Source organism: Anguilla rostrata, chromosome 1, assembly GCF_018555375.3.
Source record: "Anguilla rostrata isolate EN2019 chromosome 1, ASM1855537v3, whole genome shotgun sequence".
NCBI lineage: Eukaryota > Metazoa > Chordata > Actinopteri > Anguilliformes > Anguillidae > Anguilla > Anguilla rostrata.
This window is the reverse complement of record NC_057933.1, coordinates 32,661,927-32,676,466: the sequence shown is the minus strand read 5'-3', so window position 1 is coordinate 32,676,466 and position 14,540 is coordinate 32,661,927. Positions and strand designations below refer to the sequence as shown.

The window sequence follows — 14,540 nt, the reverse complement described above, 5'->3', positions numbered from 1 at the left end:
GAAACTTGGCGCTTGAGGTTTTGTGGACTATTATAGTAACAGCATAGACCCTGCACCTCCACTGACTAGCGCTGACTTACTGTCCCAGGTAATACAACAAATGGTGAACAAACATGCTTCATGGACGTATATTGTTTGCCATCTTCCCCACCTTTTTGCTTTTATTCAAATGCCAAAATTGATTTCCTCCAAGAGTGTCAGTGTCAACGGCTGCTGCTAGAAAGCACAGCTCTTTACAACAGACAACTTTTCCATCTCTGTTGGCACAGGCGAGCAGTTGCTCCACAGACACCACCTCTAGTCTTATGCCCTACTCTCATCTCCTCCGATCTTCATCGTTTTGATTTCTTTAAAAAAGGCGACTTTTTTAAAGAAAAAACACTGGCGACTTAAGAGTTGAAGGATTTTTTAAAACTTTTAAAGTTTAAAAAAAAAATTTTAACAACTAAAATCTTTCATGTGATTTTTTATAACATATTTATATAATTGAAGGCATTTACATCATATTAAGGCCTACAAGTCTTCACAGGTGGCGTTCTCTTTAACTTCTCTTTAACATATATAATCTATGCTTTAGAAAGAAATGTGAAGCTCTCTTAAGCTTATTTTCTGCAAACATTTTCTGCCGAAATCAAAAGAGCAATGGGAAAAAAGCATTGGAAATCTGCTGAGAGAAGCCATGGCTCACATTTGCGAACTCACATCCAGGTTTTAGGGCTTACAAACTGTGGCACTCTACTGGGGTCAATGGTGAAGGAACTGAGGGAAGGAGTGGGGAGGAGGAGGGAGAGCCAGTCAGTAATGCATCATAAATGCACCTGTCAAAAAAATTAAAGCATTTATGTCTGTCACTGTTCTGAATAGGGACCCACCACGGATCAAGCTAGCTGTAATTGCTATTTTATTATAATGTCAGCAAATTACTTTTAATTGTTGTTTCCTGAAGAGCAACAAAGGTATTTTGGCTACATAAACCCAATAGGACTTGAGTACTGTCCTTATACGGTTGCACACAAATGACCCGCCTGTATCAGTCCTTCACATCTTCTATCTTATTTACCTCCCTAGTAAAGAAACAGTGATCCATAACCATGAAAAGTAGACAAACATTAGCTAGGTGACCATAATCGAATGGTTTCACTTTGAACATAGCATTCACAAGTGAAACTCATGCTAGCTAGCTAGCCATCAGCTAAAATTAGAAAACAGCCAGACTTTTTACTTACTTAAATTGAAAAAATACCAAAATTGGAAATTACTACAATTACAAAAGACTAACGTTGCAGATTCAGGTTTTCTGAACTTCTACGTCATGGATAAGGGCTGGGCCCCCGGCAAATGTTTTCACCTTTGGATGGCAGTGCATGGCTCTTTTTTTCGACACAAAACGCAGTGGCACGGCTTAATTCGATTTTAGTTTTTCTTTACTGTAGGGCTAATGTGATGTTTCGAATGGAGACAGGATACTCTTTCAGAACTCAAAAAACGTGATTTAGTGTTTATTACCCCACTGAAAGCTGAAAAAATAACTACAGCTATATATTACAAATCTGTATTGATAACAGGGAGAACGATTCTCTATGGCAAAAGAGTGTTTTGCCCAGAGGTGGTTTTATCAGGACAGAATACTTATATTTGCCTCAAACTATGGGAGGTATGTAATGAGACTAAAACATTTATTTGTCATTATGTCAGGTCCTTCATGATGTTATGAAAGACCTGGATCCAATAAGTTAGAGCCTGGTAATAAATTGAACTCCATCCACATAGGAATAGATGGAAATGTTTAGACTGATATATGTTGATTTTTGCCATGCAATCGAGCACTCGTACTGTTGCTATAATAACCGCATACAATGTAGTCTAAAGCTATTCACAGATTTACCTTTACAATCACTTTAAAGAAGTTCAGGTTAAGCACCTGGATCAAGTGTATAATGGTAATGCCCCACCTAGGCTTTGAACCTTCTGCCTATTAGGTACAAGCACAGTTCTGCAACCATTATAAATGACAAATGACAAATTATTCCTCATTAACTACAATACACATGTGCAATGAAGCTGATACTAGCTCCTGGACTGAAGCTGACTCTTCTATCCAATACAGTAGATCAGTGGAGTTAGCACAGTTACTCACAGTCAGTTAGCAGCTTTCCTGGCCTCCCACCTTCCTCAAATGTAAACCACCATAAGAAGAGTCTTACCATGGCTTCACTGTCAATCAGCCTGTGAACGTCATATGCTGCCATGTGTCCAATTGTCTCCAGGGATGAAGTGCAAGTTTTCAGTATCACTGCAATCTACGCATCAAAGAAAACATGTTTTTTTTTTTCTTCTAAATAGGTGGTTTCTTTCATAAAGCTGTGGCGTCTTCTTGTGCCACCTGTGTGCCACTTTTTGTTCCTACATTCCCGTGTTGGACAAATTACTTCGAAAATTTCATCTGGTCCTAATTACAGATTACATTACTAAAAAGTTTGTAAAAAAATAATCTTCTGAAACACTGATTACTGCCAGTTTCAATTCCCAAAGTATTTTCTAGAATAAACCTGTTAGCAAAATACATTTGTTTGTACATTTCTGACAAAACTGTGATTTCCTTTTTTTTTTTAGTGTATAGTATAGAGTGTATAGCTACAAAACGTATACCGATTTCCAGCTCATCTTTGTGTGTAGGTGTACATGTGGAGCATATGTGTGTGTACATTGTACGTTGAAGTAATCCAAAATGCAATCATCAGCATCAGCAATTGTAATTAGAGCCCAACCGATGCCAGATTTTTGGGTCTGATGCCGAACCCGATTTTGGAGAGTACTAGCCCACCAATTACCAATGTTTTGACCGATATTTTGTCAAAAAGTGCAACATTTTCAAATCAATTTGAAAAACTTTTTTATTAAAGTTTCTATATTTAAGAACATTTAACTTATAAGCAAACAAATAAAAATAAAAATAAACACACAAAGAACTTTTTAGATTAAAAAAATGTAAAAGATTATATTAAATTAAATAAATATATATATATATATATATATATATATATATATATATATATATTTACACCATCTTTAAGTGTGTGAAATCAAAATAACTCCACACCTTGCTTTTACTCCTTTCTTTTCCAGCCATCTATAAAAAATTAATTTAAAAAAAATCTGTTTTCCAGTTTAAAGCATGCATTTTTATCAATATTATTATTATTGTTGTTATTAATTTGTTATTATTATTTCTTAGTATCTATTCTCAGTAAATTAATTATATTTTCTTACTTTATTCCTACTACATGATCTCAAAGAGTAAGACTTTATCTAGCGAGCTTCCCTGTCCATAAGAATTCGGTGGTGAAAGTAACTACAATGCGCTCTGACGCGTGACTAGATGACACACTCGCTCGCAATAACGCATTAGCTATTGACACAGCCTCATTATTTCTTATTATATATTCTCAGTAAGTTAAATGAATTATATTTTCTTATTTTATTTCTACTACATGATCTCAAAGAGTAAGACATTATCTAGCGGAGCTAATGAGTGAATCAAGTGTAACGTTAGATGAAATTAAATTGACTGGATGAAATAGGTGGAAAAAAAACTACAATGAGCTTTCGTGCAGGTTACCCGCGCTAACTGTTGGTTGATTCACTTCTCCAACAGCAATCCTTCTCTCGTTATCACAACAAAGCTAGATAACATGGCTTAAAATGATCCACGTTAGAAGTGTTTTATCAGCGTTTTTACTGTCTGGTTGGCTTGCTACAATGACGCGTGACTAGATGACACACTCGCTTGCAATAACGCGTTGGCTATTGACACAGCATCATATAGTAGCTAATATCATCTCAGATAAAAAAAAACAAATGTGTTGATGCATTCAATCACCACTTTATTTTATCTGGTTATTTATTTGAGAATACAGCGATGTCCTCTGGAAATGTCGATCCTACGCTGCTTATGTGCTCACTGCCACTTCATAAAGGCTTTCTAGCCAGCTAGCTTGTTAAAGTGAACCAAATATGTTAGCTAGCTCGCTCGCTTGATAATGAGGATTGATAAACATAGTGGTCGTATAAACGCATTTAATTAAAAACTTTCACTAAATATACATACCTTTATTGCGGCAAACGAATCTGTGCAGACAAGTCTTGCAGTGGAGAATATTGGATGAGGCACGAGTGACAAACGTCTTATTACAGTAGCGCGTCAGCTGCCGCAGTTCACACTTGTATTAGAGCTCCCTCTACTGGATAATTCGAGTAAATAGCAATTACAACGTTCGAACAGACAAGTACATATAAATAATCTATTTTTTTTTTTTTTTTTGTTTATTGTACATATTTAAAAATCGGGACACATCAGCTGCATAACTGCCGATCCCGATGTCGTCAAAAAAGTCAAATAATCGCCGATATATCGGTCGGGCTCTAATTGTAATCAGATTAGTCATAATTTTCAAACTGGGATGATTAGTTACTTCATTGTTGTAATCTGATTATTGACATTATATGTAATCTGTTACTACCCAGCACTCTTCCCCTCACCATGGCCATTCTCTCCGATTCGCGCTGGGTCAGCTCTGCATCCAGATCTCGGATCTGTTTCCTCCTCATCTTTGACCCCTGCTGCACAGAGTCCCAAAGCTCCTGCAGATCCTGTAAAAGAGTGCTCTGTGTTTTAGGGTGTTTTTCTTCTGGGTAGCTCATCCAATTTATGGTGCCTCTACATTACAGAAAAATCTGTGAAGCTGTAGACAGGTTTGCACAAATGATGCAAACCTCTCTATCGTTTCAGGGCCAGTAAATTAAATATGCTCTATGTAATACAATGGTGATTCAAACAATAAAGTTGAAGCAGAAGCTGAAGATGAGTACATAATATTATCTCCTATCACCTTAGATCCCCTTTTTCAAAATCAATCTTACAATGTAGATACGATTTGCATATCATTTATAAAAGGTGACAGGACTCTAAATCAGTCCATGTGCCTGGAAGTGTCAAACCAAAATGTTCTTGAGTTCTGGAAAAGGTCCTTCAGGTGGAAAAGGGTCTTCAGAGTCAAGTTAGGTGTCTTGCTTAAAATCATATCGGTTCATTATCAGTTCCCCAACCAAAAATGCAGCCTTCTGATTGCATTCAGAGTTTAATATTTACATTCTTGATAAATGTTGATGTTGTTGATTGGTCAAGATGTTTTTGGGCTTCATCTTATAATCAGTGTGTGGTGTGGGGATGGCTGGTTTAAGCAGCCACACCTGCCCTGGGTCAAGCTAATTAGACCTGGCTAATTAGATAATTGGTTAGGAATTAGATAATTGGCCAGGCTAACTGGATCCGAGAACAAGGGTGGCTGCACCTGTGCGCAGTGAGGCAATCGGTGCGCACAGGTTAAATCTGCCATCCCCACCCACACAAAGGGGAGCCTCTGTCATGACAGTTTTTACATCTGCTCAGTTGGCTGTAACATCTTGCCACCCTCGTAAATAAACGTGGACTGTTTGAACATCATCTCCCTGTGTCTCTGTGCTGCAGGGCCCCTTGGAAAGCCACTTCGGTGGCCTGTGGCAGGCTTGTTTGCCACACAGTGCAAAGCAGCAGAAACCCAAGCGAAAGTGTCTTTGTTGGTTTCAAATCAATACAGTTGTCATTTTCCTGGTCAGCCCCCACATTTAAATAGCCAAGTAACTTGTGCCCATGCAGGTGGGTTGGTCATAAGATGAGGTGTCGTCAGGCGACTGTTGGTATACTGCTATTTTTATGCAGCTGCAAGTGTTTGTACTAAGACCAACAGAAACCTGGTCTTAAGTGATGCCGCAGTTGTTTCGTTGTTATTTTAAGGGAGCAATATTAAGATAGAAATATGCACCTACAGAGATCCATAATGTTTGGGACAAAAACATATATTTTTTTCTTGATTTGGCTCTGTACTCCAACATTTTATATGTAAAATATATTGTACACAAGCTGAAATTTCTACACGGTGAAACCAAAATGTATAAGAATACCCTTTAATAAAAGCTGATTACAAATCTAAAATTGTGGAGTACAGAGCCCAATCGAGAAAAAATGACTTTGTGCACACCCTCCTGTCTGTTAAATACAGGGGCACACGCAAACATGCAGAAAAATATAAAGATTACAATGTGAAAAATTATCATTGTGTATATAAAAAGATATACAATAAAAAATACAACGTCCTAATGGATGGTCATACTATTGATCCGACAATCGCAGTAACGACAAATAAAATTGACCACATAAATATATTTGCGAAGCTACATGTCAGGTTCCATATGTATTCACACAATATCCTGGATCAAGACCGACACCTTCATATTGATCAACTCTGTAATTCCTGCAGTCTTCCAGGGGGATTCCCCCCTGGAGAGGTGGCTGTTAAGGGACAATGTCTATCTATCAAAGACATGGATGAGGACATGTATATACAGTAGTGTGTGGATTTTCATTCAATTGAAGACTCATGAAAACACGTGCTTCAGATACATATACTTGTATATGTCACATGGAACATTACAATATAGCCCTCAGAAGGTCTGAATATTCTTTGTTGGATGCTATGCATTGCCTAACATTTCCAAAAGTCATGGATGTCTTGAACATAAATGATAACATTAGAAGACGTGATGGTGACCTGCATGTGTCAATGTTAATTAAAGAACTGAGATTCACCAACCACTGTTGGCAGAAGAGCTGCTTCATCTATAACCAGGGAAACAACCAGAATGGTTCATTTGATTGAAAAAGTCCAAAACTTTGTCCAGCGTATGTTGAATTTATTTGGACTTTTTAATTAATTTTTACAAATGTTTTTCAAATATGGTCCTGGGGATTCACTGTGAATAAAAGTTTTTTACATGTCGATATGATTCAGAAACAAAAATGAATTAAAATTTCACAATTTTAACACAAATTTGAATCCTTTTCTTCATTCTTAACTTTTTTAAATTTACCCATCCCAGGTTTCCATACTTCCAGCAATTAAACCCACTGTGATTTCTCTTGTTACTCCATAACTGAGCAAAATCATTTTTAAAGACGGGGGCGAAATAGCTCAGGAGGTAAGAGTGGTTGTCTGGCAGTCGGAGGGTTACCGGTTCGCTCCCCCATCCTGGGTGTGTCAAAGTGTCCCTGAGCAAGACACCTAACCCCTAATTTCTCCCAACAAGCTGATTGGCACCTTGCATGGCAGCCTTTCACCGTTGGTGTGTGAGTGTGTGTGTGAATGGGTGATTGAGAGGCATCAATTGTAAAGCGCTTTGGATAAAAGCGCTATATAAATTCAGACCATTTACCATTTAAAGAGAATTAAAAGTCTAATTAAGAGAAATAAACCTTAAAAATAATTTGAACCAAAAACAAATTTTACACAATTAATTCAGAGAATTTTAATGGACTTGTACATGAGCAAGTCTGTTTCATCAGAGGTAAAGTCTTTTCAAAGTCCAGCTTGCTGTTTGTTATATTAGCAATCCGCCAAGGTGCAAACAGGTGGCTTTTAAAAGGAATGGGAGATGCGCTTTAGACCATGCACTAAGATTGTTAAAATAGGGCACTTTGTGTGCAATGAAGTGTATTTTAGATACTTACAGAAGTTTCTCACAATGTGCCAACTTTACAGGTACAGGGGCATCAACTGATTTGTGGCTGAAAAAAAGCACTACACAGCAGCTTGTACAGCTACTATTATTCCTTCAGAGGCAGTGTGTGTGTGTATATATCAGATTATCTTTTCAAAATTTACATTTAATCATATCTTTGGCTGGAACAATTTCCGATGATATATGCAGCCTGAGACTGCTGTGCTCAAGGAAAGAAGCTCATGTAAACAGCTTCCTGTATCAGCAGTACTAAACATGAGATAAGCGCCTCAACGCATCAATAGGACTAAAAATGGCTCTTGCATATGCAATTCCAACTTGTGAGGAAAAAAAGGCAAAAACATCCTCATGTCACTTTCACAAACTACTTTTTGACAGCCAAGATCTATTGAAAATGTGGCTAGTTGTCCTCAGCAAAGCAATCCACCTTCCCACCTCTCAGCTTCTATATTTTTCCCCTTGTAAAAGAGGAGTATTATGAATGGAAGAAAACAGAGAGGGTAACAGATAGAGAAGTGATCACAGCTCACAATGTGTCATGGTGGGGGATCAAACCCTTGCCCACTCCGGGGGACTTATTCTCTATGGCTTAACAGTCATCTGACTCATGCACTGAACCACATGCCTCACCCTCTCAGCCTCTAACTGTTGCAACTCCTGATCCTTAAATTCAGCCTTGAATAAATAACATACAGAAACATAGCTGAAACTCTAACACGACTAATATTAGACATGCAAGAACAGGCAGCTACCCCTTGGCCAGGCCTGCTGCATCTACACTCTGATCCTTAACCCTGGATGTGAAGAGCCTGCACCACTGGCGAACTGAGAAGGAAAGAAATACCTGCTATTAAACCTTATAATTGTGAATAAACTATTAAATTAAAGCATTTGCATGTATTGTATCTGCAAACATAACATGACTGCACAAGCTGCTTGGAGTTAATTGCATTAACCTGTTGTAGCAGTCGGTCCGCCGAAGATCTCGGCTGGTGGAGAGAGCACACGCACCTGGGCTGCGTTAGCTAATCAGGTATGCTCTCAGAATAATCTGCTTGAACCCCACCAGTCTGGCTTCAGGCCTGGCCACTCGACAGAGACTGCACTCCTCTCGGTCAGTGAGTCACTCCATGCCGCACGAGCAGCCTCCCTCTCCTCTGTCCTGATTCTTCTAGACCTCTCCGCTGCATTCGACACTGTGGAGCACTCCATCCTCCTGTCCTCCCTGGCAGCAACAGGGATATGCGGCACAGTCCTTGACTGGATTGGGATGGCAGGTATGCCATCCCGCCAAGTTACGCCTTGGCGGGGGCATGCCCCATACCTATACAGCACCGAGAGTTTGGCACTTTTCAGGGTTCCCCACAGAAATAACCACAACAGCCACAGACACTCAGCCCTTAAAAACATTAAATTTTGTACATTCTGACCCCATTTCAACAGACAGAATTCATAAACAACTTCACATGTCCACACAATAAAGCCCCAAACTAAGGGGATTTTGCGTTTTCTCCTTCTTCTTCTTCTCTTTCTTCTTCTTCTTCTTCTCATTCTTATTTTTCCTGCCGCCTATCCCACTAACAACATGTCTCCCCATTGGACATTTCACTGACACCAGCCAAATCTTCACCTACACGACCCAATCAAAAACGTGCATACACACGCAAAATACCCATACCTTTTTACTCTGAAACATTTCCAGTTTAAACAGCTAGTCCACCTGTGGCCTAGTGGGCAAGGTTACAGTCTTGGGAACACGGGGTCGTAAGTTCAAGCCCAGCTAGGAACATGTTTCTTTAACCTGCTTCGACCCTCACTAATAATTGTCTACTAGCCTACTTATCAATTATTGCTTTTGCACCATATCTACCCACCGTTCACCGTTCAGTTATTAACCGGCTACAATATTGCTAAGCCATATGCATTATGACGTACCGTCTGTACGTTCAGTTATTAACCGGCTACAATATTGCTAAGCTATATGGAGTCAACGGGAGCTCTTCTGTGCTTACTGGCCTGTGTTCTTCTTTAAAACCACCGGCAGGTTTGCTAATGATATTTCACGCATTGCATAGCTATGACATGGTGCTGCACTAACGAAGTCACAGACTGGTAAACCTCCAGTTTAAAGGAGTACCATGGTGATTTTCACACTTTCTCGGTTTTATGTGCTACTTGCACAAGAGGCATTGAAGAAACACAATGAGCAAAGTATTAAACATGTCCGTTCTGTATTTTTGGAGAAATATGCGTTTTAAATTCATCGTCCTATTTTCAACCGGTTGAGAAAGTTGTCATTTTGCTGCGTCACGAATACAGTAACCACTCCCATTTCCACGCTCCGTAAAGAAATCTGACAGGACATACCGTCCTGCTGTTCAGACAATGCAAATATTTGACTAACGTTAGGTTCACTTAAATTAGAGTGCCTTTAGATTATTTCTGGTTATATTCATTTAGCTAGCTAGCTAACGTTAGCTAGCTAGGAGGTTTGCTTTCATAAGGCAATGTTATCGATAACGTTAGCTTGCTAGTTTGCTTTTATGAGGACGTTATAGTTGTGCTTTTATCTTAACTTGGCTAGCTAGATAGCAAAAATTATAATTGGATACAAGTCAACATCCTTACCTTAGCTATCTATCGATACTTGATATACTACTAAGCTAGCTAGCTTGTGAAAATTCAGTCTCCCAAAGAGAGCGCGTGGTAACAGGGCACGATCTGTCAATCATAGCTAACTGACAGTTCTCATTACCACGCCCAGACGGTTCGGGTGAATTTTTATAGTGGGAAATTTAGGCTTAGAAAAATACGTTTTAAAGTACATTGAAATGACTGAAGAATAAAAAAATGATGCACATTTGTTTTGTTGTTGCCTAAAGACAACTGGGAAGTGTCACGTTCAACCACCATGGTACTCCTTTAAGGCTTGAATCCCGACTCGCCCTCAGGCAGATCATTTCCTCTTTTACACTAACGTTTTCTTACGCTTATATTTGCTTTACCAAAACTCACTCACGGCCACCCATATGCATTTCATGACGGCAAATGTATTCCTTTTATTAAAAAGTTACACCAGTTCACCACTGTGCCATTTCTACTAACTATATTTCTTCACTTGGCTACCGTACAAAACCTTCTTATCAGCAAACGCCACGTTTCTACATTCATGTTACCTCGCCCTGTTCTCTATCTAGCCACATAGGCTACAAACAATTACTACGTATGTACGTTCTGCAACTCCGCATTAAAACATTACATTTAAAATCATGATTCACTCATAAGTATAACTACTAGCACTGAACATGAGAAAAACACATTAGTGCAATAGATTGCACACGTTATTTAACCCTCCACTTCAACAACTAATGTTAAATACAGACTGTTATATATACCGTTTGATAAGGAAACTAAGCTCGCTCATGGTCACTTCATTTACTTCGCACTATAGTCTGTGATCATGTCAACCTTCACCTACATGCCCATTCTGCTAAAAAACATATTGTTTCAACTACGCAATTTCATCATTTCGCCTAATTTATCTCCCACTGTTGTTATTTTCTCATATGCAAAGCCTGCTGGGACATATGCGTCTGCTCCTATTCTCCACTATCAACTTTTCCGGTTCTAGCTTAACAAAACAGCAAAGAGGATTCCTACCTGCAGATAAGCCTATCAAAATACCTAATAAACCTTACAATCACTAAAAGTGCATCTTCACGAAATAACAGACAACGGAGCAGGACAGAAGGGTACACAAGTTGTGACCTAGGCAGCTCTAATTCTACGGGCTTGCTGATTCTTTTGTCAATCAAGGCTCGTTGGATGCCCGTCAAATCCGTGAGTAGCCTACATAGCTACACTGGCCATATTTCACCTTTTCTGATGCGTTTTCAATTACGCCACCGCACCATTTGTCACAGCCACTGTTTTACATATATAGCAAACCGAAACTGCTAAATGTACACGCTCATCAGACTGTACAAATTCACACAAGGATAGCCATAATCCACAACCGTTTCTTACAGGGTCACTTCGCATTTCTCACGCTCGTAATAAAACGCTTTGCAAAAAGAAATGATATCTCATAAAAAACACGTTTTAAACGTACAAAAATGCCAAGGTACTCACACATACAAGACATACACCGTCAATAACTCATTCATTCAGACTGCCAAAATCCAGGCCTGCCATTAAAAGTATTGATATCAAAATGACGCCAAGTTACGGTACTACAAACAATATAGGCTATCTTGCCTCACCGAAATTTAATAACATATATTCCAAAGCAATGCTACCCAATATTTCCTCAATTCTTTCAAGTCACTTGGCCCTGTGTTTTGTAATCTTACCATATTACAATGTCATGCAAACGTTGTGTCAGATCAAAGTGTCAAATATTTCGTATTGCCTCATGGAACACATTGAAATTCATGTAGAAAACTGCTGGTCAGTCACTACAGGAAGAATATTTCTCCAGAAAACATATGTTTATACTTGCTTCTGAATTGAATTTGACTAAATGTACAAGTGATTGTATATTTGCAACGTACAATAAATACATGTAAAATACATATTGTACATACATACATAGAGAACTTCTTTATCCCCATGGGGACATTTCCCTCGCAGCATGTTACATTGACATTTACGAACAGACATTTATACCAAGAAACATACAATCATTCACGCAACAGAAAGGCTGGCCACCAAAATACATACATACCAATACAAATTGGACATATAGATGCCTATTCAATCAATCTTGACTGTGAGCCATCCACACATATGTTTGGCCTGTCCATGTACTGCACGCTTATATACACACAGGGCCAAGTGACTTGAAAGAATTGAGGAAATATTGGGTAGCATTGCTTTGGAATACATGTTATTAAATTTCGGTGAGGCAAGATAGCCTATATTGTTTGTAGTACCGTAACTTGGCGTCATTTTGATATCAATACTTTTAATGGCAGGCCTGGATTTTGGCAGTCTGAATGAATGAGTTATTGACGGTGTATGTCTTGTATGTGTGAGTAACTTGGCATTTTTGTACGTTGAAAACGTGTTTTTTATGAGATTGAGTCTTACCTCTCTGACCGTTCCTTCCAGGTTGCCTGGGCGGGTAAGGTATCACCACCCCGTCCCCTCGCCGCCGGAGTTCCCCAGGGCTCAGTCCTCGGTCCCTTTCTCTTCTCCTTATACACCAGATCCCTTGGCCCTGTAATCTCTGTCCATGGCTTGTCCTATCACTGCTATGCCGACGACACACAACTCTTTCTCTCCTTCTTCCCATCGGACACACAGGTCCCTGCCCGCATCTCCGCTTGCCTGAGGGACATCCAGAGCTGGATGGACAATCACCACCTGAAGCTCAACCCGGGAAAGACGGAGCTAATCTTTATTCCTGCTCTAAAATCTCCCCTCCTCGATTTTTCCATTTCCCTAGGGGACACCATAGTGACATCATCACCCTGTGCCAAGAATCTTGGAGTGGTGATGGACAACAGGTTGTCCCTCTCCAAGAACATCGCAGCAGTAAGCCGAGCATGCAGATTTTTCCTGTATAACATCCGGAGAATACGCCCATTTCTCACCACCTACTCAACCCAGCTCCTGGTCCAAGCAATGGACTCTCTTCTGGCTGGACTACCGGCATCTGCCATCAGACCCCTGCAACTTATTCAGAATGCTGCAGCTTGTCTGGTCTTCAACCTCCCCAGACACTCCCACGTCACTCCCCTGCTCACTACCCTCCACTGGCTGCCTGTTATAGCTTGCATCAAATTTAAAACATTGGTCCTAGCATACCAGGCAGTCAAGGGATCAGCCCCAGCATACCTCCACAAGATATTAAAACCCTACATGCCAGCCAGACCCCTCTGTTCTGCTACCTCAGGACGCCTGGCACCTCCCCCTCTTCGCACCTGCGCTTCCCGAACACGTCTCCTGTCTGTTCTGGCCCCACGATGGTGGAATGACCTCCCCGTGGAGGTCAGAGCTGCTGAGACACTGACCCACTTCAAACGACAACTGAAGACTCACCTCTTCAGGCTGCACCTCTCCCTATCCCTCCCTACCTCCCTGTAAATGACTGGAAGCTTAGGGTTGTAACTAGGTAGCTGTTTTGTAGGTGACTTAGTTAATGCACCTGTCTTAACTACTGCTTGTATTTTTGCATAGACTGCGTTGTTGCTGTTCTCGTTTGTGTTAGTGTTAAACAGTTTAACCTTCAGGGTCCAAGTTGAACTATGCAGTTGTTCGCTGCACTTGGACCGGTACTTCCCTCTAGGGTTTTCGTCATACTTGTTCCTGGTTATGGTTATACACTTTGTTGTACGTTGCTCTGGATAACAGCATCTGCCAAATGCCTGTAATGCAATGTAATGTAATGCACAGTTCGGGGCTGAGACCGGGAGCTAACACGGAGAGTGCAGTCATGATTTTTGTTTCGTTTTTGTTTGAGCGGCTGCTCTCTGCAGCAGGCAACATAGCTTCCAAGAAGAGAGCTAGCATCAGGGCCGGCCCGTGGCATAAACGCTCTATGCGGTTGTTTTGGGCCACAACCGCTAGGGGGGACCACACGACCACGAGGGGGGGCCACACGATCCAATGTTTATCTAAGGTAAATAACGTTATTTTCGTATTTACGTTATTCACCGGAACTATCGCGGAACTAGCGGTATAAATTGAAAATGGAACGGCAACAGAACAGTTCATAAGAATGTAATGTAGTAACGATTTTATCAAGTAAACCCCCTCCCCCCAACACCCCAACCCCCCGCCCCCCCCTCCCTGCTCCACATAATCCAGCAACACCCCCCCCCCCCCAGCTCAATAGACTTGTTTAGGGCCACCAAAATCCTAGGGACATGCTAACATTTTTGCACTGTAATGCAAAGTTCCTGTAGAAAGACAAAGAGAGA

The 14,540-nt window shown here is 40.3% G+C and overlaps 1 protein-coding gene across 2 annotated transcripts in view; it reads right to left on the bottom strand.

Moving 5' to 3' along the window:
* ccdc180 (coiled-coil domain containing 180) overlaps positions 1 to 14,540 on the bottom strand; it is a 103,633-nt gene that overhangs the window by 70,308 nt on the left and 18,785 nt on the right. The window contains exons 7-8 of one of the 2 annotated variants that reach the window (XM_064335359.1): positions 4,540 to 4,650; positions 2,205 to 2,300 (exon numbers count right to left, since the gene is read on the bottom strand). In XM_064335359.1, coding sequence (XP_064191429.1) covers positions 2,205 to 2,300; positions 4,540 to 4,650 — 207 coding nt within the window. The other variant, XM_064335368.1, reaches the window with a different exon arrangement.